The sequence below is a fragment of the Salvelinus fontinalis genome, chromosome 17 (assembly GCF_029448725.1).
Source record: "Salvelinus fontinalis isolate EN_2023a chromosome 17, ASM2944872v1, whole genome shotgun sequence".
In the NCBI taxonomy this organism is placed as follows: Eukaryota; Metazoa; Chordata; class Actinopteri; order Salmoniformes; family Salmonidae; genus Salvelinus; species Salvelinus fontinalis.
In genome coordinates, this window is record NC_074681.1 from 28,192,283 (window position 1) to 28,218,158 (window position 25,876).

The 25,876-nt window shown below is 43.5% G+C and overlaps 1 protein-coding gene across 1 annotated transcript in view; it reads right to left on the reverse strand.

The window, feature by feature from the left end:
* LOC129814106 (beta-1,4-galactosyltransferase 2-like) overlaps positions 1–25,876 on the reverse strand; it is a 136,944-nt gene that overhangs the window by 38,139 nt on the left and 72,929 nt on the right. Inside the window, exon 3 of the mRNA XM_055866910.1 lies at positions 15,479–15,714. Within this exon, the coding sequence (XP_055722885.1) occupies positions 15,479–15,714 (236 nt within the window). The remainder of the gene's footprint in view (positions 1–15,478; positions 15,715–25,876) is intronic.

Below are 25,876 nucleotides of genomic sequence, written 5' to 3' on the forward strand. Positions count from 1 at the left end.
AGCAACTTAATCATTCCCACATAATTGCTGTCAAACAATCACAAAAAAGGGGGCACATACACTGAGTGTACAAAACTTTAAGAACAATTTCCTATTTATAATTTGCCCCCCCCTACACCTTCAGAACATCCTCAATTTGTCAGAGCATGGACTCTACAAGGTGTCAAAAGCTTTCGAAAAGTGATGCTGGCCACTGTTGACTCCAATGCTTTCCACAGTTTTATCAAGTTGGCTGGATGTTCTTTGGGTGGTGAACCATTCTTGATACACACAGGAAAATGTTGAGCAGAAAAAACCCAAGAGCGTGGCAGTTCTTGACACAAACCGGTGCGCCTGGCATCTACTACCATAACCCATTCAAAGGCACTTCAATATTTATACAATGTCCCAATAGTCTCAAGGCTTAAAAATCCTTCTTTAACCTGTCTCCTCCCCTTCATCTACACTGATTGAAGTGGATTTAACAAGTCACATCAATAAGGGATCATAGATTTCACCTGGATTCACCTGGTCAGTCTATGTCATGGTGTTCTTAATGTTTTGTGCACTCAGTGTATAAAGAGAGAGGACATTAGGCAATTAAATAATTAGTCTTTAATTTCCTAAATGGACCTCATTCTGCTCCAGCCACCAGTAATAGGATTGTGTATTTAAACCCTGGTGTGTGTGTATGTGTGTGTGTGTGTGTGTGTGTGTGTGTGTGTGTGTGTGTGTGTGTGTGTGTGTGTGTGTGTGTGTGTGTGTGTGTGTGTGTGTGTGTGTGTGTGTGTGTGTGTGTGTGTGTGTGTGTGTGTGTGAGAGAGAGAGAGAGAGAGTGTGAATAGCAGGATTTACAGTTAGATGACACTGCTTTTACACTTTAATTACCCATCCAATTACACTGAATAAAACAGGGAAGTGCACACACACAATTTAATAAATTGATGGGATGACTCCACTTCTATCCATAAATGACATGGATTCAAGTATGGCAAATGCCATTGGAAAAATCTAACAACTAAGACCCAAAGTAGTACTTAGGAGATAGAAGGATAGAATATCCATCCGTTACAGTGACACTAGGATTTCATTAATTACATGAATATGACAGAACTAGACCATTGTAGGTTTGAGCTTGTTAGTTGTGTCCTTTGTTGTGGAATAGATACAGATCCTGATGAATTCAATGCTTAACATGGCTCCCCTTAGAGAGTACTGGAGCTCCAGATCAAATTGCTATTTTAAATCTAACATCAAACAACAACGCAGGTAAGGTATATCATAAAATACCTCTAAAAACTTGAATCATTAATGCAGCTGTCTAGACAGAGACTATTGAAAACAAATTCATGGTCTAGGTTGTTTTGAGTTGTTTTGTAATCATCTCTGCCTTTAAAATAAGTATTTGGTGAGTTGTATTGGAAATACAGTCATTATTTGTAGCTCATTGAGTGTGCAGACAACTGTCCTTGATATAGAGAGTGAATGTGTGATGTAAATACAAGCAGGTATGAGTAGACCCAAGTAGCCAATACTACATGCGGATACAGTGCCTTGCGAAAGTATTCACCCCCCTTGGCATTTTGTTGCCTTACAACCTGGAATTAAAACATATTTTTTGTGGGTTTGTATCATTTGATTTACACAACATGCCTACCACTTTGAAGATGCTAAATATTTTTTATTGTGAAACAAACAAGAAATATTACAAAAAAACTGAAAACTTGAGAGTGCATAACTATTTACCCCCACAAAGTCAATACTTTGTAGAGCCACCTTTTGCAGCAATTACAGCTGCAAGTCTCTTGGGATATGTCTCTATAAGCTTGGCACATCTAGCCACTGGGATTTTTGCCCATTTTTCAGGCAAAACTGCTCCAGCTCCTTCAAGATGGATGGGTTCCTGCTGGTGTACAGCAATCTTTAAGTCATACCACAGATTCTCAATTGGGTTGAGGTCTGGGCTTTGACTAGGCCATTCCAAGACATTTAAATGTTTCCCCTTAAACCACTCGAGTGTTGCTTTAGCAGTATGCTTAGGATCATTGTCCTGCTGGATGGTGAACCTCCGTCCCAGTCTCAAATCTCTGGAAGACTGAAACAGGTTTCCCTCAAGAATATCCCTGTATTTAGCGCCATCCATCATTCCTTAAATTCTGACCAGTTTCCCAGTCCCTGCCGATGAAAAACATGGTATTCTTGAGGGGATGAGAGGTGTTGGGTTTGGTATTCTGGGGGGGATGAGTATTCTTGGGGGGATGAGAGGTGTTGGGTTTGTGCCAGACATAGTGTTTCCTTGATGGCTAAAAAGCTCAATTTTCGTCTCATCTGACCAGAGTACCTTCTTCTATATGTTTGGGGAGTCTCCCACATGCCCTTTGGCGAACAACAAACATGTTTGCTTATTTTTTTCTTTAAGCAATAGCTTTTTTTCTGGCCACTCTTCCGTAAAGCCCAGTTCTGTGGAGTGTACAGCTTAAAATGGTTCTATGGACAGATACACCAATCTCCACTGTGGAGCTTTGCAGCTCCTTCAGGGTTATCTTTGGTCTCTTTGTTGCTTCTCTGATTAATGCTCTCCTTGCCTGGTCCGTGAGTTTTGGTGGGTGGCCCTCTTTTGGCAGTTTTATTGTGGTGCCATTTTCTTTCAATTTTTTAATAATGGATTTAATGGTGCTCCGTGGGATGTTCAAAGTTTCTGATATTTTTCTATAACCCAACCCTGATCTGTACTTCTCCACAACTTTGTCCCTGACCTGTTTGGAGAGCTCCTTGGTCTTCATGGTGCCGCTTGCTTGGTGGTGCCTCTTGCTTAGTGGTGTTGCAGACTCTGGGGCCTTTGAGAACAGGTGATATGCTGAGATCATGTGACACTTAGATTGCACACAGGTGGACTTTATTTAATTAATTATGTGACCTTTGAAGGTAATTGTTTGCACCAGATCTTATTTAGGGGCTTCATAGCAAAGGGAGTGAATATATATGCACGCACCACTTTTCTGTAAAAAAATAAATAATAATAAGTCATTTTTTTCATTTCACTTTACCAATTTGGACTATTTTGTGTATGTCCATTACATGAAATCCAAATAAAAATCCATTTAAATTACAGGTTGTAATGCAACAAAATGGGAAAAATGCCAAGGGGGGGGTGAATACTTTTGCAAGGCACTGTATGTAATGGTTCCATTGAGGTTAAAGTTAGCCTTGGTTTCTCAAATGACTGCCTCGCCTGGTTCACCAACTACTTCTCTGATAGAGTTTAGTGTGTCAAATCGGAGGGCCTGTTGTCCGGGCCACTGGCAGTCTCTATGGGCGTGCCACAGGGTTCAATTCTCGGGCCGACTCTCTTCCTGGTATACATCAATGATGTCGCACTTGCTGCTGGTGAGTCTCTGATCCACCTCTACGCAGACGACACCATTCTGTATATTTCTGGCCCTTCTTTGGACACTGTGTTAACTAACCTCCAGACGAGCTTCAATGCCATACAACTCTCCTTCCGTGGCCTCCAACTGCTCTTAAATGTGTGTCAAAACACTTATCTCCCTCACTAGCTTTACGCACCAGCTGTCAGAGCAGCTCACAGATTACTGCACCTGTACATAGCCCATCTATAATTTTGCCCAAACAACTACCTCTTCCCTACTGTATATATTTATTTATTTATTTAGCTCTTTTGCACCCCATTATTTCTATTTCTACTTTGCACATTCTTCCACTGCAAATCTATCATTCCAGTGTTTTACTTGTTATATTGTATTTACTTCGCCACCATGGCCTTTTTTTGCCTTTACCTCCCTTATCACACCTCATTTGCTCACATTGTATATAGACTTATTTTTCTACTGTATTATTGACTGTATGTTTGTTTTACTCCATGTGTAACTCTGTGTTGTTGTATGTGTCGAACTGCTTTGCTTTATCCTGGCCAGGTCGCAATTGTAAATGAGAACTTGTTCTCAACTTGCCTACCTGGTTAAATAAAGGTGAAATAAAAAATGTCATACATTTAAAAAAATCTATTCTGCAGTAAGGCAAACAAGTTATTGAACTGATCTACCAAACAGTCAAGAGCAAATTCAGCCAATTCTGAGATCATATCTGAGTTTCAACCGTATCATCATCCTCATTCTCAATATCCACAAAGTCCAACAGACACCCTACTATCACAGTCAGTCACTGGTTATTCCTGACAGTCATTTTCCATTACTGCTTGATATTTGTGACTCATGTTCTCATTTCAGGACTACCGACCATCAAGCTGTGGCATAGCAGGCCAGATCCTGCTTGTGTCCCAAATAGCACCCTATTCCATATATAGTGCACTACTTTTGACCAGTTCCCTATGGGTCCTGGTCAAAAGTTGTGCACTATAAAAGGAAACAGGGTGTCATTTGGGGACACAGTCCCTGAGACCCTGAGAGCGTGATGAGTGAATAGAGTAAAGGGCTCTCCTCCTCTCTTCTGCTCTCCTCTCCCTTTCACCTCTGCTGGTGCATGATGGATTAGGAAGGCTGTGTTGGATCCAGGGGGCGAGTAGCCTTGTCCGTCCCTGACTGGCAGTCCGATAAGCTCGGAGGCTGGCGCGGTGGAGAGGGAGAGGAGGGAAAGAGAGAGGAGAGGGAGATTAGGAGAGAGGAGAGAAAGGGGGATAAAGGGGGAGAGACACACCCACGGGACCTTTCTTCTTTGAAGGACAGCCCATTACATGGTCAGGGTTGAGCGCTGCCGACTGGACCAGCCCTGCATACACAGTGATGTGATTGTGCTGACGCCCACAGGTCATAGCTCATCTCACCCCCACCCCTCTTGGCTGCATGGCGTGGACTAGCGTTAGCACCTAGCGGCTGATTGAACTGGCTTCAGGGGGTCAAGGTGCCAGACGTCCGTTACTCACGATTAGCCGTGTTCCACTCCAGCGGCTTGTAATTGCAGAGTCAGGTTTCATTGAGTTTGCAAGAGGCAGGCTCTCTATACCCCGGTGGAGAAGCCTCTAGACTGTCGTGGAAGTACAGTATATAGGTTGTGACCTGACATTCCCTCAATAATAAGAACATGTAATGGAAGAGGATATTTGATAGAAACTTTAACACACTACTACTCTACTAAGTTCTAGGTAGGTCTGTCAAAGTCTGTTCAGTCTATGTTTTTAAAATGTAATCAATGAGGTGTAGTGGTCGAAGACAAATTGAGTTTCTCTACTGTATCTGTCTCCTGATGAAATGATTTAGATTTTATTGCCCAGAAACAAACTGTGTAATTTAGTATTAAGAGACCAGAGAGGTCACAGGGGTGTGAGGGAAGAAAGCTGAAAGGCATTGAGATTGAAGGACGTGTCGAACATCTTGACAAGATGCACTTCCCGGTGATCTATTTAATTTTTCATGAGAGCCACATAGAGCTTCAGCCCTGAAAACAGAAACGGCAGGCTAGGGAGTCCTTGAGAATAACAATATCTGATACTACACCAATCAATAATATGAATCATTTTAGCTGAGAACTGAAAAGCTCTATTGACAGGAGAGCTTTTTCTCACAGATTAGATATGGAGTTTTCTTTCCCACCTCTACCATGAATTGAATTGTCTAACTCCACCGCTATACTGTACATTCTGTATATTATAACAAGGAGTGTTTGTTCAACACTATATGTGTTGATTTGAATGGAGGTTGTTTGGATGTTATTCATTTGAAGGCGCTGATAATGCACTGTATACAGGACATAGTTCTGACACTACATTTGGCCTAGTTCCTTCCATGGAGTGTTTAACATATTATATGGGTTTTCTGCTGTTGGCAGGTCAATATTTTATCTCACTGTCGCTGCGATTCTAGAGTCCTCAAGCTTTAGCAGTGGTGCAGAAATACAATCCTGCACCACACCAGAGAGTGAGAGAGACGTCCTCCCAGCAAAGCACGCTGTGCTAAGGATTATTTTAGACATTCTCAGATAGAGGTGGGAGAGAAATAGAGAGAGAGAGAGAGAGAGAGAGCACAAGTCCCCTTCCTACAATACAAAGACAGCAGGAGTACCAGCCAGTATGCAATGTTTAATCTTGCCTATCCTTGGAATTACACTCCACAACCATTGGCATTACAGGGACATAATATAATATGTTTCCTTCCATTATGTTTTATTTATGACGGGCTTAATAGATTAACAATTGAGGATGGATTGATTCAAGGCCTCGTCGTTGAAAGAGTGAGAGAATTGTTGGAAGGTTTATTACAGAATCAATTAAGTTTACTCCCGGCTTACACAAAGCCCCAGCACCATCAGCATGCTATGGTTTGCTGTCACTCCGAGTGGCTTCTATCCTGCCTCTGATAAGGATTGCTGGCTTGGCAGAGAACAGGCAACCCAAATAATATTAATATTAGAAATTGGAGGCAGGACGAATGAATCACCTTGGAATATGAATTACATTTTCACCAGGTTTTACGGTGATTTGTCAATGTCATGGGAATTGGGCAGGATTTTCCTTGTCTCTTGAATATCGAGGCTGTCAGACACAGAGAGAGGGGCGAGATTGTATATAACAAAAGAGGCACTGTATAAATATCATGACATTTCAACCCAAAAGAGAGAAAGAGAGAACCTGAAATTCACAGTGCGAAGCGACAGGATTCATTAAGTCATTAATGTAGTTAGCTAAATGGAAAATTCTAATACTTACATGGAACCCAAACCGGCTGCGCGCGTGCACCATCGTGCGCTATTGTGCATAAATGTATTTCCCCCCCCCACACCAAACGCGATCACGACATGCAGGTTAAAATATCAAAATAAACTCTGAACCAATGACATTAATTTGGGGACAGGTCGAAAAGCATTAAACATGTATGGCAATTTAGCTAGCTAGCTTGCACTTGCTAGCTAACGTTAATTGACTTTAAGACGAACTTTGTTGCCGGTTGTCGTGGTAATACAATGAAAGTTTAGATGCGATCACCATATAAGTTCAAAGATGATAAAGCCTGGAAGGAGGAGAGATGACTAGAAACGATTCGGTTGGTCGTTTTATGTGTGGATTAATTGTCGGAGTAGAGGTCCTTGTGCATTTCAGGTAAAATAACAACTCAATGTTTATATCCCAGGACAAATTAGCTAGCAACAGCAAGCTAGATAAATAGGACAAATTAACGTTAGCTAGCAAGTGCAAGCTAGCTAGCTAAATTGCCATACATGTTTAATGCTTTTCGACCTGTCCCCAAATTAATGTCATTGGTTCAGAGTTTGTTTTGATATTTTAACTTGCGTGTCGTGATCGCGTTTGGTGTGGAGGGTCAAAATAAATTTATGCACGCGCGCAGCCGGTTTGTGTTCCGTGTTAGGCTGTCACACCCTGATCTGTTTCACCTGTCTTGTGCTTGTCTCCGCCCACCAGGTGTTTCACATTTCCCCCCATTATCCCCTGTGTACTTATACCTGCATTTTCTGTTGGGCTTTGCCAGTTCGTCTTGTCTTGTCTTACCAGCGTGTTTTCCCGTTTGCCAGTTTTTCAAGTTTCTGTTTTCTAGTCCTCTCGGTTCTGACCTCTACCTGTCTGCCGTTCTGTCCCTTGTTGACGCTGTCTTGGATTACCGACCTCTGCCTGTCCTGGACCTGCCGTTTTCCTGCCCCCTGTTCTACTGATAAACATCTGAGATTCTGTCTGCCTCTGTGTCTTATCCTGAGTCGTGTTATAGGCTAAATCATGATCCCTTGAACATACGTAGTTTATATTTTACTTTATTTATCACTTGACTACCACATCTAATGGTATCCACATGTAGTCATCCTTAAGATTCCCGGTTACACAAGAAAAGTGTTGTCTTGAGACTACCACTTTATGATCATCTACCATGTTCATTGAGCTGTAAGTCCATTTATTTTATGGTTGTCGACTAAACCTTGAGGACTGTTTTTCTCTCTCTCTGCGTTCTGCCTTTAATGGGAAGAAGTGGTAAATAACACTCTGAGTCCTAATGGACATCTAAGAGAAAGGAAAAGGGCATACCTAGTCAGTTGCACAACTGAATGAATACAACTGAAATGTGTCTTCCGCATTTAACTCAACCGCACCGAATCAGAGAGGTTGGGACCTAAGAGCTCAGCCAATAAAATAAAACCTCAATTACCTCTTTATTAATGCAGCATATGGCAATAGTGTACATCAGCTCTCTATGGGACTTTTTCCAAACAAATGGGTACCAACGTACATCATCATCAAGTCATTGGCCTTTTCTCTTCTATATTAAAAGACTGATAGACATCCTCGGTCTCCAGTGTAGTAATATTGTGCTTGCTCCTACTCCAAGCCCACCAATCATTCCAAATGTTCGTTCTCTGTCATCTTTGAGAATGATTCACCTCTTTCCCTCTCCTTCCTCTCTACTCTGAACAGAGACTTCTGTGTAATACTCTGCACTCCAGTTATGAACAGCCCAGTTCAGAGTCAGACTGGCTGCCTGTTTCGCTTGGTCGTAGAGTGTAACGCAAGTAACTTTACACTGTCTGCTTTCCGCTCTGCAAAACAGTACGAGTGGTTTTTAGAACACACAGTCACAGAGGGCCGAAAGAGTTGCTCATAGGATCAATATCCTATTCCTTGGTCAATTGCACAAACCTCCTTTTCTGCTTCTTCATACCAGTGGAGAAAGAAAAGTGTGCCAGATGAAGAGTGTATCACAATCCCACACTGGGTTATTAGACCTGAGGAGGAAAATACACCAATAAAGAGAGGGATAAGCCTTTCTTTAGTCTGAGCAGTTTATCAGGAGATTTCTTAAGTCTGCCTGAAGATTATGATGACCTCTTATGGGGGGGCTTGAACTTCTGTACTACTTGGGTCAAGGAAAGATACCTAAAGGCTCATCAAATCAAAATAAAATAAAATTTTATTAGTCACATACACATGGTTAGCAGATGTTAATGCGAGTGTAGCGAAATGCTTGTGCTTCTAGTTCTGACCATGCAGTAATATCTAAGAAGTAATCTAACAATTTCACATCAACTACCTTATACACACAAGTGTAAATGAATGAATATGTACATATAAATATATGGATGAGCGATGGCCAAACGGCATAGGCAAGATGCAGTAGATGGTATAGAGTACAGTATATACATATGAGATGAGTTATATAGGGTATGTAAACATGATATAAAGTGGCATTGCTTAAAGTGACTCGTGATACATTTATTACATCCAATTTTTAATTATTAAGTGGCTAGAGATTTGAGTCAGTATGTTGGCAGCAGACACTCAATGTTAGTGATGGCTGTTTAACAGTCTGATGGCCTTGAGATAGAACCTGTTTTTCAGTCTCTCGGTCCCAGCTTTGATGCACCTGTACTGACCTCGCCTTCTGGATGATAGCGGGGTGAACAGGCAGTGGCTCGGGTGGTTGTTGTCCTTGATGATCTTTTGGCCTTCCTGTGACATCGGGTGCAGTAGGTGTCCTGGAGGGCAGGTAGTTTGCCCCCAGTGATGCGTTGTGCAGACCTCACTACCCTCTGGAGAGCCTTACGGTTGTGGGCGGTGCAGTTGCCGTACCATGCGGTGATACAGCCCGACAGGATGCTCTCGATTGTGCATCTGTAAAAGTTTGTGAGTGTTTTTTGTGACAAGCCAAATTTCTTCAGCCTCCTGAGGTTGAAGAGGCGCTGTTGCGCCTTCTTCACCACAATGTCTGTGTGGGTGGACCATTTCAGTTTGTCCGTGATGTGTATGCCGAGGAACTTAAAACTTTCCACCTTCTCTACTATTGTTCCGTCGATGGATAGGGGGGTGCTCCCTCTGCTGTTTCCTGAAGTCCACGATCATCTCCTTTTCTTTGTTGAAGTTGAGTGTGAGGTTATTTTCCTGACACCACACTCCGAGGGCCCTCACCTCCTCCCTGTAGGCCGTGTTGTCATTGTTGGTAATCAAGCCTACCACTGTAGTGTCGTCTGCAAACTTGATGATTGAGTTGGAGGCGTGCATGGCCACGCAGTCATGGGTGAACAGGGAGTAAAGGAGAGGGCTGAGAACGCACCCTTGTGGGGCCCCAGTGTTGAGGATCAGCGGGGTGAAGATGTTGTTTCCTACCCTCACCACCTGGGGGCGGCCCGTCAGAAAGTCCAGGACCCAGTTGCACAGGGCGGGGTCGAGACCCAGGTTCTCGAGCTTAATGACGAGTTTGGAGGGTACTATGGTGTTAAATGCTGAGCTGTAGTCGATAAACAGCATTCTCACATAGGTTTTTCTCTTGTCCAGGTGGGTTAGGGCAGTGTGCAGTGTGATTGAGATTGTGTCTGTGGACCTATTGGGGCAGTAAGCAAATTGGAGTGGGTCTAGGGTGTCAGGTAGGGTGGAGGTGATATGATCCTTGACTAGTCTCTCAAAGCACTTCATGATGATGGAAGTGAGGGCTACGGGGTGATAGTCGTTTAGCTCAGTTACCTTAGCTTTCTTGGGAACAGGAACAATAGATAGAGACTAGAGACAAAATAACTGACACTTTTTGTAATAGATGGGTTAGCTGACGTCACAAAAACGATGTGCACGCTTCAATGGGTCAGCAGTCCGTGTGTTGTGGTGATTCTGTGTGGCCAGATAGCTAGCGAAAATGACAAGTAGCTTCCATGTGAGGAATCGTAGTTGGCTTGTTTCAGTTAGTTTCATATTGTTCTTGATACCATGACTTGTTTGGAGATGTTTTGACTGATGCCACGTCTATGCTAATATGGCAAAAAAAATCACTAGCTATCTAACCAACAACTGTAATGATGTATTTGCTCATTGTGCAAATCTATTTATGTTTTCAATAAACATTGGAGACCAAACATAGTTGCGCGCACATGGGTTTTGTTGCTAAACAACCTACCCGTCTATAAGGTTCCATTCTTTTGAAATGCTAAAAGTGTCAAGGTCCATTCCATTATGATAGTGATATGAAGTAATCTGCCTCTGATGACCTCACCATCTCAGGGGGGAGAGATAACCATGTCATGTGTTGATAATCACGAGGAGCTCAGCCTGTAGCCTCAGCTTAGATAACATAGAGGGCAGCACACATAAAGCCCTCAGCAAATTGCAGTACTTGTAAATTGTAATTGCTATGAATAATTTGCAAATCATGCAGGTAGTTAAAGCATACTTTGATTGTTCTAGCATGGGCACTATACTGTGTTTGTGGAAATGGAGATTTAAATTATATCATTCAAGTGATTATGCATGTCTTCTGATTCAAGTATTGAAATTAATCTCATATAATCTCTATCCAAGGCTCCAAGCAATCTCCATGTCACCACTTGGACAAGCAGCATCCTCTGTGACTGCAGGCTTTAGTCTGTGTGACCAACACCCCCTCTCTAACACACACGTCCCAGCCAGCCAGCTAGTGCTGATCACGGAGGCATCAGATGAGACAGCACAGAATCAATCACTCCACCGCTGCTTTGTAGATCAGCTGTCACACACTGTTCTGTCACGCATGTCGTGATACTTGGAAGATTATGATTAAACACTAATTATGATATCATTATGTTACGTCATATGGTATTGTTTCTAATCATCTAGTTGAAAATTGAATCTAACCTAACATATATTCTCCAGTGACTGTAGATAGCATCTTCCTTTCCTCTTTTCAACAGCATGTTAACAGCACCGCCAGCAATATTAAGTGTTACTTTTTTAGTCCCCCAATCTGGGCCTCCTTCCAGTGAACATGATGAGCATCATGGGGGCGACAGGCAAACGTTGGCGTTGGTTCCTGGCAGGTGTTACAGCTCTGCAGCAGCTAGACTCAGACCCCACCAGAACCACGGACACCACGTCCAGCCGCCCACGTAGAACATATTGTTATAACAGTAGCTATGGCTGTCTAATGGCTGGCTGTCCTTAGTGTCCTTGGTAAGTTATGAATACACTGCTGAGTCTATCTGAGATCAGGTAGGAGTCCACTGGGTGAACAGGGAGGGTTATGTATCTGTCTGCCAGGCTTTCCCCCATTTGTTTTCCCACTGGTCATTTTAGGCTACATGTGATGGGTGATGCCATGTCATGTGACGCTATGATGCCATGATGTGATGCCTAAGCTCATTGCACAGTAATGGGGTTGAAGCACTGTGTCTGTGCATCTCCTGGAAGAGTTCACATGTTCAGAATCAGATTAGGAGCAGAGCAGAGTAGACCCTCTCTTCTACTGAGTGACAGAGCTGGTACTGAATAAGCACTATGGCTTCCGGCCCGGGGTGTGGCAGCTGGAGAAGATATCTCTCTGTCTCTGGTGAATTTCCCTTAAACAACTGTTTTGACTCATAGGACATGGCAGAAATGATCTACAAGCATGATAAACTGGGAAATTATCCCGTTTTCCTCCCTACTGCTCTGCTTCCTCCCCACCTCTCTGAGTAAAAGGCTCCGACTTACAATCATTTAACACTCTGGTGCGCGTGATGGATAAAGTGTCCTCCTACGAGAGTGGAGGATAAGATAGTTGAAATGGCAGCAGCAGAACGGTGTGGATGCGATTAGTGAGTCAAAATCCCTTGTATCCTTGGTCTCTGGTTGCCTTGTGATTGTCAAGGCTTCTCTCCCTCCTCCTCTGGTTGTGTTGTTGTGGGAGGGAGTAGATCCCAGTGCAGCCATGGTGTGAAGCCCCTATTATAGTAACAATTCTAGAGCAGCACTCACTATCTGACTGAGCCATATGTAGAGAGTTGACCTAGGAAATAAAACTGCCATGATGTGTACAGTGGTTCCTCGTTTAAAAGTTGTGTCATACTACATATAGTGTGCGGTATGCTGTTCGATACGCGTCGGCGAGTCATTTTGAGCACATCTACTTCATCTAGTCTTTTTATCATTATTTTATTCACAAAAATACAAAGATGTTGATGAAAAAATACTATATTTTACAGTATATAAATCATGACTTATTATAAGGTTGTTTTGATTATTATGTGGATTATAATAACTTGACATATTTGTAGGGGGTTGGTGCATTTTCTTTAGGGCAAATCAGGTCTGTGATATTCAGTTAGGTATTTCACATTTTAGTATTGTGTCAGGTGAACGTACCATACTGTACCAATTATTATTTATTTTTTTAAACAACACGCTTTTACCATCAGGTATCATCAGTATTTACAGTATTCTCACACCTTGCTAGTGCATTGTGAACTGCTATTAGACTATGTGTGAATGTTTCCGTCTGAGTCTCTCTCCTCTTGCACTATAGAGTCCTGCATCGGGCAAGAAGATCAGCTGGCAGGTGGTCCCAGAGTTGAGAGAGAACATGGGTAACTACAATGGTGCAATTACACTTGAAAAACAAGATACTTCTGCCTTTACAGCCCTGCGTTGTTTTAGCTTTATTTGTTGGCTAATTGAGGCTTTCGTTCAAGTGATGAATGGAATATATTTTCAAATTAAATTAAATGTAGGATTTTTGCAGCCTATATAGGATTCTGGGAACTGTCTATTTAAGTTTCAATTAAACAATTTTATTATCAAAACAATATTGATTGTAAACATCTTGTTTTGTTATGTCGGCTATAGGCTTTCATTGGGTTATTAGAAGACTCTTTTAAAGAGATTTGAGTTGTAACCAATATAATAACCAATCATGACGAGGCATCGCCAGCTGTGAACTCTACAGCATGCTTCAGACAACCAAGGTGAATGTGACTGTACATCAAATGTTCCAATGGTAAAACATTTGAGAACTATTATTTCGCCTGACACCATAACTTTGCCTACTTTTAATTCTTGCCTTATATGTTGGTATGCATAACGTTATTTAACCAATTCTGATATTTTGAAGGTTGTGATAGGTATTGCACTGAATCATACAGTACTATCCCGATTGAAAGCAGAATTTTGATAATATTACCGTTATATCAACACACTCGTTACTCCCATTTAAAATCTCTTTTGAAATAACATGATATAGGTTCATGAAATAATCTAAAGGAAAATGTCTAGTGGTTCTAAGTATTTTAGTACATGGTACACAGACAGTATTTCCTAGCTCTCTCAGGCTCAATACTGAGCTTAGTCACAATGGTAATTATGTTGCACAAATACAAAAGTCATATCACAAAACACTCATTTGGAGGGACAGGTCGTTTTAGGCTTTATTTCAAAAACACTGAAAGTCACAAACCAGAGACGCAACTACACTGTTAGAAAAAAGAGTTCCAAAAGGGTATAGTAGAACATAGTAGAACCCTTTTTGGTTCCAGACCGAACCCTTTTGGGTTCCATGTAGAAACCTCTGTAGAAAGGGTTCTACATGGAACCCAAAAGTGTTTTACCTGCAACCAAAAATGGTTCTTCAAATGGTTCTCCTATGGGGACAGCCGAAGAACCTTCTAGATAGCACGTTTAATTTAAGAGTGTACCAATAAATGAGTCTACAAAAATGTAATCAACAGAAAATAAAAAAAGAATCAAAGCTATCCATGCAGCTGCTGGTTGGTGTCTTGGTGAGTCAATCCTCTGGGAGTGAGGGACTTTACTTTGTCACTGTTGCTAATGGAAATGAACTCTATATGAAACGGATTACATTATATTTAATATACATATGCTGCTTGGATACTGTTATGTGCTTCCAGCATCTGACAGCTCAAATGGTGATCTGCATAAGTCCACTTATTAGGCTAGATAAGAATTCCCACAATGCCTAAAACTAGTCCAAAACCAAACAGGCAGGTCACCCTTAATTATGGGTCAACAAACACAAGACTGTGAAAATAACTCTGTTCTGCTCATCATCCAAACATTTGCATAGCCTAAATAATAGCCTTGCTTTTCACAGTACAATAGCTACAGCTACAGTAGCTGTTCAGGGAGAATAGACCGGATGGAAATGAAAGGGGAAACAAATGCATTGCACGCACGCACATACTCTTCTTTTCTGCTTCTCTGTTCCCAGTGCAGAAGAAGAACCAGCGCAGCATTAATGATAGAGAAGATGAGGCCTCTGACATGGATAATAACGGAGATATGAAAGCCTGGGACATAAATCAAGAGACACGTTGGGCTGAGCTGAGCAGGCGGAACCAAACCGCCTGTTCCACAGAGGGAGTAACTAGGGTGCTGCACCCACTGGAAGGACTGACGGAGGACATCAGAGCACATTACCCAGCATCCTCCCCTGAATGGTGTAATTGTACGACACTTCTATTGTCTCATGGTGAACAGGGGTGGACATGGAGGGGCTGGGGCACTTGAAGTTGAACGATCCTGCCCCTACATGAATAAGAAGCTCCTTTGACCTCTCTTGAAGTGTTTTGGGAATGGAATGTGTCACTCAGTGGACGGACAAGGATGAAACAGCAGCATGCATTGGATTATCATTCATCTCGTACTGGAAAAGGTAGTGAGGCACAGCATTATAATGCCATAATATCTATGGTTCAATGGCCCACTTTGTTGTTTGGCTAATATCTATTGATAGTTAAAGTTACAGTAGGTCCAGGGTAGAAGAAGTGGATCCTAAATCAGTTGATCCTAAACACTGACCTGGGTTATGATATAGATGCCGTAGTCGATCTTCTGCCGTCGTAGGATGGGATGCAGGTAGTGCAGCCAGTACTTGAGGTGGTTGTCTCTGTGTCTGAACGGGATAATGATAGCCACCTTCTGTTTAGTGCGGCAGTCCGGTGGGGTGTACTTGCCCCCCTCCGTCACGTTGGGGTTCTCCTTCTGCACTCGTTCCATTGTCATCTGGGAGGCAAACTCGATGAGGAGGCGGCCCACTGGAGAAAGAAAGAGGGATGCATTGTCGACATCAAAGTCAACTGGAATGTGCAAATACTGGTAAATGCCTGTGGGAACGCAATGTTTACAGAATTCATGAGAAGGTTGCTTCTGAAAAGCAGTAATACCAATAGCTTTGAAATAAAAACACCTAAGACTTAACCTTCAAGTATTCTCTCACTGGAGATGAAAATACACGAAAAGCAAATACGGAGCTGCAATGCCCATCTAGAGCCACAACAACAAACATTAAACTCTAGTCTTAGCATTCTAATGATCAGTCTACTCTACAATAAACCATTCCTTTGTCTCTGGCCACCAAAGGGAGTGCTGCCTACCACAACTCCACCATACCATGAGGTAATCCACTTATAATTTATGTACAGGTAACTACCCAAATAATGGAAACACTTGAGTAAATGAGGGATACAAAGTATATTGAAAACAGGTGCTTCAACATAGGTGTGGTTCCTGAGTTAAGGAAGATACATCCCATCATGCTTAGGGTCATGTATAAAAATGCTGGGCAGGCCATTATTTTGGCTACCATGACTATGCCCCTATAGGATGACAATGCCCCCATCCACAGCCCACGAGTGGTCACTGAATGGTTTGATGAGCATGAAAATTATGTATTGGAGATTCTGGATGGTTGCTTGAGACAGTGTTTTCCACCACCATCAACAAAACACCAAATTATGGAATTTCTTGTGGAGAAACGGTATTGCATCCCTCCAATAGAGTTCCAGAAACTAGTAGAATCTATGCCAAGGTGCATTGAAGCTGTTCTGGGTCGTGGTGCCCAACGCCCTGTTAAGACACTATGTTGGTGTTTCCTTTATTTTGGCAGTTACCTGTATGTACTATGCGCTGAAAAGCATGATGCATTTGTTGAGAGCGTGAACAAAACTAACGGAATGTGGCTCATATAGGCAGACACTCCATATTATCTGAGTCATCGACAACGCAGGGTGAGTCAGATACCAAACTGTATCATTCTAGAGTGCAGCCTGTTATGCCTGAATCCACTGACAAACATACAAGTTGTGTCTCAAATGGCACCCTTTCCCCTATATAGTGCACTACTCCATAGGCCTCTGGCCAAAAGTAGTGAACTACATAGGGAATAGGATGCAATTTAGGACACATAACCACAACAAGCCCTCATCCCAGGTATGCTCCCTCTCCCTCCTCATATTTCCCACTGGGTGCCCTCCCTTCATCTACTCGTTAGTGTTAGAGAACACTTCATTAATGTGTATAGTGGACATAGCAGGAGAGGATCTGAACCTCACTAATGGGATGATAATTGGAACACACACACGGTGAACACATACACATGGCACACTCTCTCCCTCTCTGCTAGCTAGGAGACTATTAAAAACAGGCATAAACAAAAACTAAGCAGAAACACAGAGAGCAACACATCATTATCCTGCAACACTGAGCAACGGGTCTGTTTTTATTGGCCGTGTTAGTTGTTGAGTTATTGATAATGGTGATATCCCCACTGTTATCATCAACAGCATCAGTATTAGTGTAACATCACCGGTATCCTCTATGGAAATGCTTGGTTAGATACTATTGGAACCACACATAACCAGCATACAGTATAAACCACAGCAACACTACAACTGACAAAAAGATCAGTTATTGTTGCATCACACCCCGCTACCATGCATTACACAGAGCACAAGGAACAGGTCAAATCACCAATACAGTACAAGCTTAAAGAGACCTCCACATCTCCAGTGAATGGAAGCACTTGGACATTGGGATTTGCAATGATACTTGCTAATTATGTGATTTATAAAAGTTGTAAATTATAATCCCAGTATATGATTCTGCTATCTGGGACATGGTCCAAAGATCACTTGGTCTCAGAATAATATGGAAGTAGTAAGGGCACAAACTAGCATCAACACTGACCCAACGCTGGTAGCATGCAGGCTATAGTTAGCCACAAACCACTATACAGTAGCCAATACAGCCACATTTGATGAGGATGCATGCTGTGCACAAATAGGACTTTGTAATTGGAAAGAAAGGAGGTCAAGATTGTTTACAGGAGTTGAATGTGTGGCATCTATTTGCAGCAGTAGTCCTTTGCTGTTTCCTCCTCTCTAGCCTGTATTATTGAAATAACAAAATCCGCAGCCCCTAGGTCAGTTTGTGGGAAGCATATTTGGCTGTAATTGAGTTTTCTGCCTGGCCTTAGGATAATACACATTTAATGAAGAAAGGTCTCATGTTCTCTGGCCATGCTCATTTCTCCATCTCCATTTACATCCATAGTACTATAGTCTCCATGACAATATACACATTTAGATGTTTGAATGTCATTACTCCTCTTTGACGATCCCACTAACAGCGCCCGCTCAGATCAGTTCCGTACACCCCATCCTGTAACTGCCTATTCTTCAGACAGAGAGCAGAGCAGCAGCAGAGAGAGAAAGGGGTGCTTGTGTCCACTTTTTATAAGATATAGAGGCCAGCCACCTAATTACCAACCCTCTCGACCTTTCCATAAATTCACCACACCACCGCTGTTCTCTGCTGTTCTCCCCACTGTGTCCCCATTCCTTCTCTATCTCTCCAACCGAAGGCCCCTTTTGAAGAGATCCCACTACAAAGGCAGATTGGGATCCAGCGACTTTTAATTAGCTGCTTAATGTGAGAAAAAAGGCATGCTGTCAAAGAGGCCGCTGGCTGCTGCTGGAAAGGAACCAGTGCTCTTCTGCCTCCTGCTCCTCAGCTTGTGTGTGTGCTGTATTAGGAGCTGCCAGGGCAGTGTTAGTAAGCATTTTATTTTCCTCTGTGTGTGCTGCTGGAGGTAAAGCTAATGCAGTGATGTGAAGACTCTATAGCTACAGTAGATAAGGGTTTGGAGTGACTAACCTTCAGGCTGGTAAATCCCTATTCCAGACTACAGTTACAGTAAATTGATGTGACTGAAACCTGCATGCTGGTAAATCTCTGTACAGGCTTGATACAGTTACATTACAGTAGTTTGATAGGGTTTGAAGTGACTGTAACCTGCAGCCTGGTACATCTTTATACAGGCTCTATAAGTCTCTGTCTATACAGCTACTGTAGATATGGGTTCAGAATGAGTACAGCCTGGTATAGCTCTATACAGGCTCTAAAGGCTCTATCTACACAGCTACTGTAGATATGAGTTTAGAGTGAGTACAGCCTGGTATATCTCTATACAGGGTCTATCTATACAGTTACTGTAGATATGAGTTCAGAGTGAGTACAGCCTGGTATAGCTCTATACAGGCTCTAAAGGCTATATCTATACAGTTACTGTAAATATGAGTTTAGAGTGAGTACAGTCTGGTATAGCTCTATACAGGCTCTATAAGGCTCTATCTATACAATTACAGTAGATATGGGTTCAGAGTGAGTACAGCCTGGTATAGCTTTATACAGGGTTTATCTATACATATACTGTAGATATGGGTTTAGAGTGAGTACAGCCTGGTATAGCTCTATACAGGGTCTATCTATACAGATACTGTAGATATGGGTTCAGAGTGAGTACAGCCTGGTATAGCTCTATACAGATACTGTAGATATGGGTTCAGAGTGAGTACAGCCTGGTATAGCTCTATACAGGGTCTATCTATACAGACAACTGTAGATATGGGTTTAGAGTGAGTACAGCCTGGTATAGCTCTATACAGGGTCTATCTATACAGTTATTGTAGATATGGGTTGAGAGTGAGTACAGCCTGGTATAGCTCTATACAGGGTCTATCTATACAGATACTGTAGATATGGGTTCAGAGTGAGTACAGCCTGGTATAGCTCTATACAGGGTCTATCTATACAGTTATTGTAGATATGGGTTGAGAGTGAGTACAGCCTGGTACAGCTCTATACAGGCTCTATAAGTCTCTGTCTATACAGATACTGTAGATATGGGTTGAGAGTGAGTACAGCGTGTTGCCAGTGTGCTACTCCTCCTGTGGTGCAGAGTACAGACCCCATCTCCTGAAAGCAAGCCAGGCAATAAGCACCAGCACCACCATGACTCTTCTGTTGTTAAGGCTCTAAGAGTGGGCTGATAGAATCCCAGCAGATCTGGATGGAGGGAGCAGCAGATAATAGTATCCTCTCCGGCCACCTGGGGAAAAGCCTCGACCCCAGTGAAATAGATAAATGACATCAACCCAGGACTTTGTTATTTTGTGCTCTCTGGTTGCATTAGTATCAGCAGAATATAGGCTAGCGTGAAAGTGTTCAGTATTGTATTGTACTGTGATGTTTTGTACTGTATTGTTTTGCACTATCTTGTACTATACAGTAAAGTAGTGTACTTAACTGCACTGTAAGGTAATGTATTGTACTGTACCTGCCCTCTCCCTGTGCCCACAGCTCTTTCCCCCTCCCTGTGCCGTGCGGTGCTGGGGGTTGTGGTGGTCTGTTAGCCAGGAGCCATGCTGTTATATAACACCCACACAAATAATGCAGTGTGAGAGACAACACGCTGCGTGAGCAGAGAGAGATAAATCCTGCCTGAACACTACTGTGCTGCTGCTGAGAGCATGGCTCCTACCACTACTACTGTATCAGGGAAAGGTGCTGTGGCTGGGGAGAGGGACAAGGACAGGGAAAGGTGCTGTGGCTGGGGCTGGGGAGAGGGACAAGGACAAGGACAGAGAAAGGTGCTGTGGCTGGGGCTGGGGAGAGGGACAAGGAAAGGGAAAGGTGCTGTGGCTGGGGCTGGGGAGAGGGACAAGGAAAGGGAAAGGTGCTGTGGCTGGGGCTGGGTAGAGGGACAAGGACAGAGAAAGGTGCTGTGGCTGGGGCTGGGGAGAGGGACAAGGACAGGGAAAGGTGCTGTGGCTGGGGCTGGGGAGAGGGACAAGGACAGGGAAAGGTGCTGTGGCTGGGGCTGGGGAGAGGGACAAGGACAGAGAAAGGTGCTGTGGCTGGGGATGGGGAGAGGGACAAGGACAGAGAAAGGTGCTGTGGCTGGGGCTGGGGAGAGGGACAAGGACAGAGAAAGGTGCTGTGGCTGGGGCTGGGGAGAGGGACAAGGACAGGGAAAGGTGCTGTGGCTGGGGCTGGGGAGAGGGACAAGGACAGAGAAAGGTGCTGTGGCTGGGGCTGGGGAGAGGGACAAGGAAAGGGAAAGGTGCTGTGGCTGGGGCTGGGGAGAGGGACAAGGAAAGGGAAAGGTGCTGTGGCTGGGGCTGGGGAGAGGGACAAGGACAGAGAAAGGTGCTGTGGCTGGGGCTGGGGAGAGGGACAAGGACAGGGAAAGGTGCTGTGGCTGGGGCTGGGAAAAGGGACAAGGACATGGACAGGTGCTGTGGCTGGGGAGAGGGACAAGGACAGGGAAAGAGGCTGGAGCATGGACTGGGGAGAGGGCCTGGGACGGGTGAAGGAGAGGGGCAGGGATAGAGAGAGGGACAGAGACAGGGGATGCTCTCTCTCTCTCTCTCTCTCTCTCTCTCTCTCTCTCTCTCTCTCTCTCTCTCTCTCTCTCTCTCTCTCTCTCTCTCTCTCTCTCTCTCTCTCTCTCTCTCTCTCTCTCTCTCTCTCTCTCTCTCTCTCTCTCTCTCTCTCTCTCTCTCTCTCTCTCTCTCTCTCTCTCTCTCTCTCTCTCTCTCTCTCTCTCTCTCTCTCTCAAGGAGATTAGTAGTATCTGAAAATCTCTTTTACCCAGATCAAGATACAAGCAGGACAATCCAATCCTCCCTCCACATATTTGGCATCCAGGGTGTTGTAGAAACCCAAATGGGGCCAGGAGACCCAATCCATCTTTCTCCAAATGCAAATTAGATTTTTGTGCAGTACCAGAAGGGGGGGGGGGGGGGGTCATTGGTAGTGATTCTCCCTACTGAGGCAGTTCACAAGCCCAGAGCTGAGACCAACAGGCCCAGACTACCCGTTCTCCGGGTCGATAGTACACTGGTAAACAGTGCCCACAACGGCCCTTTTGGGGATAGTGCTACACTATTCTCACTAGGGTAGATATGTGCTGTGTACAGGTACATCCTGTAGGTACGGTGCAGGGTGGGACAGATAGAGCATGGCAGAGGGAGGAGGGACAGGAGGGAGGGATGGATGGAAGGAGAAGCAGATGGAGGAAGGGTGTAACACAATGCTGCCCACTGGCAGCCAGGGAACCGGAGGATAGACAGAACGAGAAAGAGAGGGGGGAGGACAGAGAGGAGTGTGTGATAAATGTGTTGTTTTGGCTACGCCTGATTAGACAACTGAACTGTGACCTGTGGCGGGCAGAACTGGCCATGCCAGGCAGCACCCCTGGGAAAGGCTTTTCACGTTCTAATCTGCACTGACCCCCAGGCCCTGGCAGGGCCAATGACAGGCGGGCAGCAGGGCACAGTGGCCAATAGCTAACCCCCAACAGTAGCTGCCATCCTAACACCACCCATGGTCACACCAGGGTACCCCATGTGGAGTGGAGCTGGGGGTTAGACAGGCAGGGGTCTACTGGGATGATGGTTGTCTGCACTGACTACAGTACAACCACCATCCAAATGATACTCATGGAAGTGGAGGCTGATACATTGGATTCTGACAATATGAGTTGAACCCTCTTTATCCCGACCAGAAAAAAAGGTGCCATTCCAATTATGTAATCTGGCTCTGCCCTGTGTCACCTCAATCCAAGGCAAGTTGTTCTCGCACTCTTTTTTAATCTCTATCCCCTCCAACCAACCAACCAACCAACCAACCAACCACTTATCAGACAGTGTTTTTTAATGCAAGGCTGTGCTTAAAGTTATTCGAAGTTTGAATTTCAAACACATCTAGTCCCCAAATGACTGACTACTTCAAAGGCTTGTATTTAAAAACAAACTCCCATGGCAGCGGACCTGGAGTATTGGGTTACGGAGAGCTCGATAGATATCACATTGTTTAATTGAGCTGCTCTTTGAAAGAGGTGATGAGGCAGAGGTGAATGCAGCTCAGCTCATGCTGGATCTGATGTTTATAGCATTTCACTGAGTGCCTGCCTGGCAACCGGAACAGAGGACACAGTGTGCGTCCCAAATGGCACACTGTTCCCTATTTAGTGCACTACTTTAGACTAGGGCCTATAGGGAATAGGGTGCCATTTGGAATGCAGACACTGTGTCAGGACAGGACAGACAGTTATCTAAGAGGTTAGATGACATTTGCGAGTGTTAAGAGCCTGTGCTATGCCATAGACTGGGGCTAGATAGAATGAGGTGAGGTTACAGCCTTTGTCATCGTCAGCAGCATGACTCAAACCCATAGCCAACCGTAGCCGACAGTACAGAGAGCACCGCAATCACTGCCAACATAGTATTGGCCTAAAGGGCATTGCCATTCAAGTAAAAGTGTGTGCCTATGCTTATTCTTAGCCCAATGTGGGATGCAGTAAAATATCAGGACAAAGTACTCTACCAGAAAATCAGCAATGATGAGAGAAAGAACAGCTGATCCCATTGACCAGAGAGAGAGAGCGAGAGAGTGGCAGACAGGTCTGAGAAATGAGGCGATATCCACCTGCTCACCAGGGGGTAAACTGACAGACTGGCTCTTCCATGGGAGAGTCTTCGGCACCTGGGGATCTACCACCACCACCTCCCTCATCATCCAGTACAGAGCAAACGATGCCTGAACCACTCCAATACTGCAACAGCAGGGGCAATTCCATCAAAATAGGCAATAACTGTCAGCACCATGGCAAATGATGATGTCCATCTGTTAATTACAGTGTGTGTTATTTATTTAGCGTTGGAATTGATTGTGGCACGTTTGAGGTAAACACTATCATTACATGTCTGATCATTTCTTTCAGCGTTTGTTGGAAAGACTATTTTTTTGATTTCACCTTTATTTAACCAGGTAGGCTAGTTGAGAACAAGTTCTCATTTGCAACTGTGACCTGGCCAAGATAAAGCATAGCAATTCGACACATACAACAACACAAAGTTACACATGGAATAAACAAAACATACAGTCAATAATACAGTAGAACAAAGAAAACAAAAAGTCTATATACAGTGAGTGCAAATGAGGTAAAATAAGGGAGTTAAGGAAATAAATAGGCCATGGTGGCGAAGTAATTACAATATAGCAATTAAACACTGGAATGGTAGATGTGCAGAAGATTAATGTGCAAGTAGAGATACTGGGGTGCAAAGGAGCAAGATAAATAAACAAATACAGTATGGGGATGAGGTAGGTAGATAGATGGGCTGTTTACAGATGGGTGCAGTGATCTGTGAGCTGCTCTGACAGCTGGTGCTTAAAGCTAGTGAGGGAAATATGAGTCTCCAGCTTCAGAGATTTTTGCAGTTTGTTCCAGTCATTGGCAGCAGAGAACTGGAAGGAAAGATGACTAAAGGAGGAATTGGCTTTGGGGGTGACCAGTGAGATATACCTGTTGGAGCGCGTGTTACGAGTGGGTGCTGCTATGGTGCCAAGGCAATGAAGGTACTTTTTAATTCCTAAAACAACCAGGGAAGAAGTGACTTGGCCTTAGAAAATAAGCATCAGCTGAGTGTCTGAGTCATACAGACCCTAATACATATGTAATTCTTTGGTCTGTGTAATGTAGTTCACTAAAAAGAGAGAGGAAGTCAGAATGATAGCGGACTGTGCAGTAACAGTCATTAATGGCTGACCTGCTCCTGCTGCTGTTGTTCCATGCTGAATTGATGTCTATCTGGAGTAATACTAACAGACACAATGTTGTGATTCGCTTCCACTCCGAGACAGCACGCATGCACGCACACACACCTTCCCAAGACTTAAATTACAGAACAAACCACCTTATGAAAACACTGCCTTATGGGAAATATAGCTATTCAAATATAGAACTCAAAATTAATCTAGGCCTACGTTTCAGGAGAAACATTGCTTTCATTAACACATGAATACAACTCAGCCTGGAAGAAAGCTAATTGAAAAACCCAACAGCTAATGTTTTCATGGTTTTGCATACATACAAACAATTATTGTACTGTTTACTTCGATCATGTAGTGTACTGTGTAAGAGCATGCCATTCACAATCAATACTGAATGCAAAAGACAAAATAATTATTTTCAGTCTCCAATGGGCGTCTCTTTACAATAGCACCTTTTACATTTAATCTGAACACATTCCAGCAGGTATTGATGTAGATGGTGGTGATGATCGTGATGATGATGGTGACGGTCATGATGATGACAACAATAATGATAATGGTAATGATGTCTATGGTCATATCCGACAAACATCAGTCCCCGAACCACAGATGTGATTTTGAGAATACTGTACATTGGCATAAAATGTGTCAGTAAGCAGAAATGTAAAGAGGTGATGTTGATGACAATAATGATGAAGATTTGACAAGCAGTGAATCTGGCAATCACAAATACATATTTGACTTCGATAGAATAGAACTACATATGCCATTTTGAGAATACTGTACGTAAGCATAAATGTGACCCGTTTCAAGAAGCTAGGCGTATGTCGCACGTCACTACTTCACAAGAGAGGCAATTGAAAGTTTTTTGGCAGAAATGCCTTCTGGAACATGTGAACTTTCATGTGCCTTAATAACAAACTTGCATGCCATCTATAATTATGAATACAATTGAAAAATTATGAGCCTAGTTGGATTAGCCACCGTAAAAAGACAGGACCCTTCCCGCTAACCATTATAATGGATTGACTAGACATGCCGAGAGTTCGGATTCATCAGCCATGCTCAGTAGCACGCTTCTGTCTATAACATGAGCCGCTCAGTATGTGTAGATACTCCTCGCTACTGCAGCTTTTTTGAAAGATACAACGTTAGCCATGGAGAAGTGCAAAAGTGTTGCTACTGCTATCAACAACATTGCTGCCCTGAATTTAGCAGGATCTATCTACAAAGATCAGTGGGGAAAAGTTGTGGAGACTACTTTCTGCACACGGTCAGTGTGAACCGGAGTGACTTGACACATCTGGCCAAACAAGCTGTAGCTAGCTACAAACTATTTCATGAACATGTATACATGTCTAGACAACGGTGACCCATCCACTTAGCTAGATGTGGCTGGGGGGTGGTTATTGCATTTCTTTCACAACCCATCAATTTTGACAAGTTTGTCTGGGTAAGCATCACCTAATTATATAATGTTTATAAAATATTTTAATCTGGACATTTTCTATTTTTGAT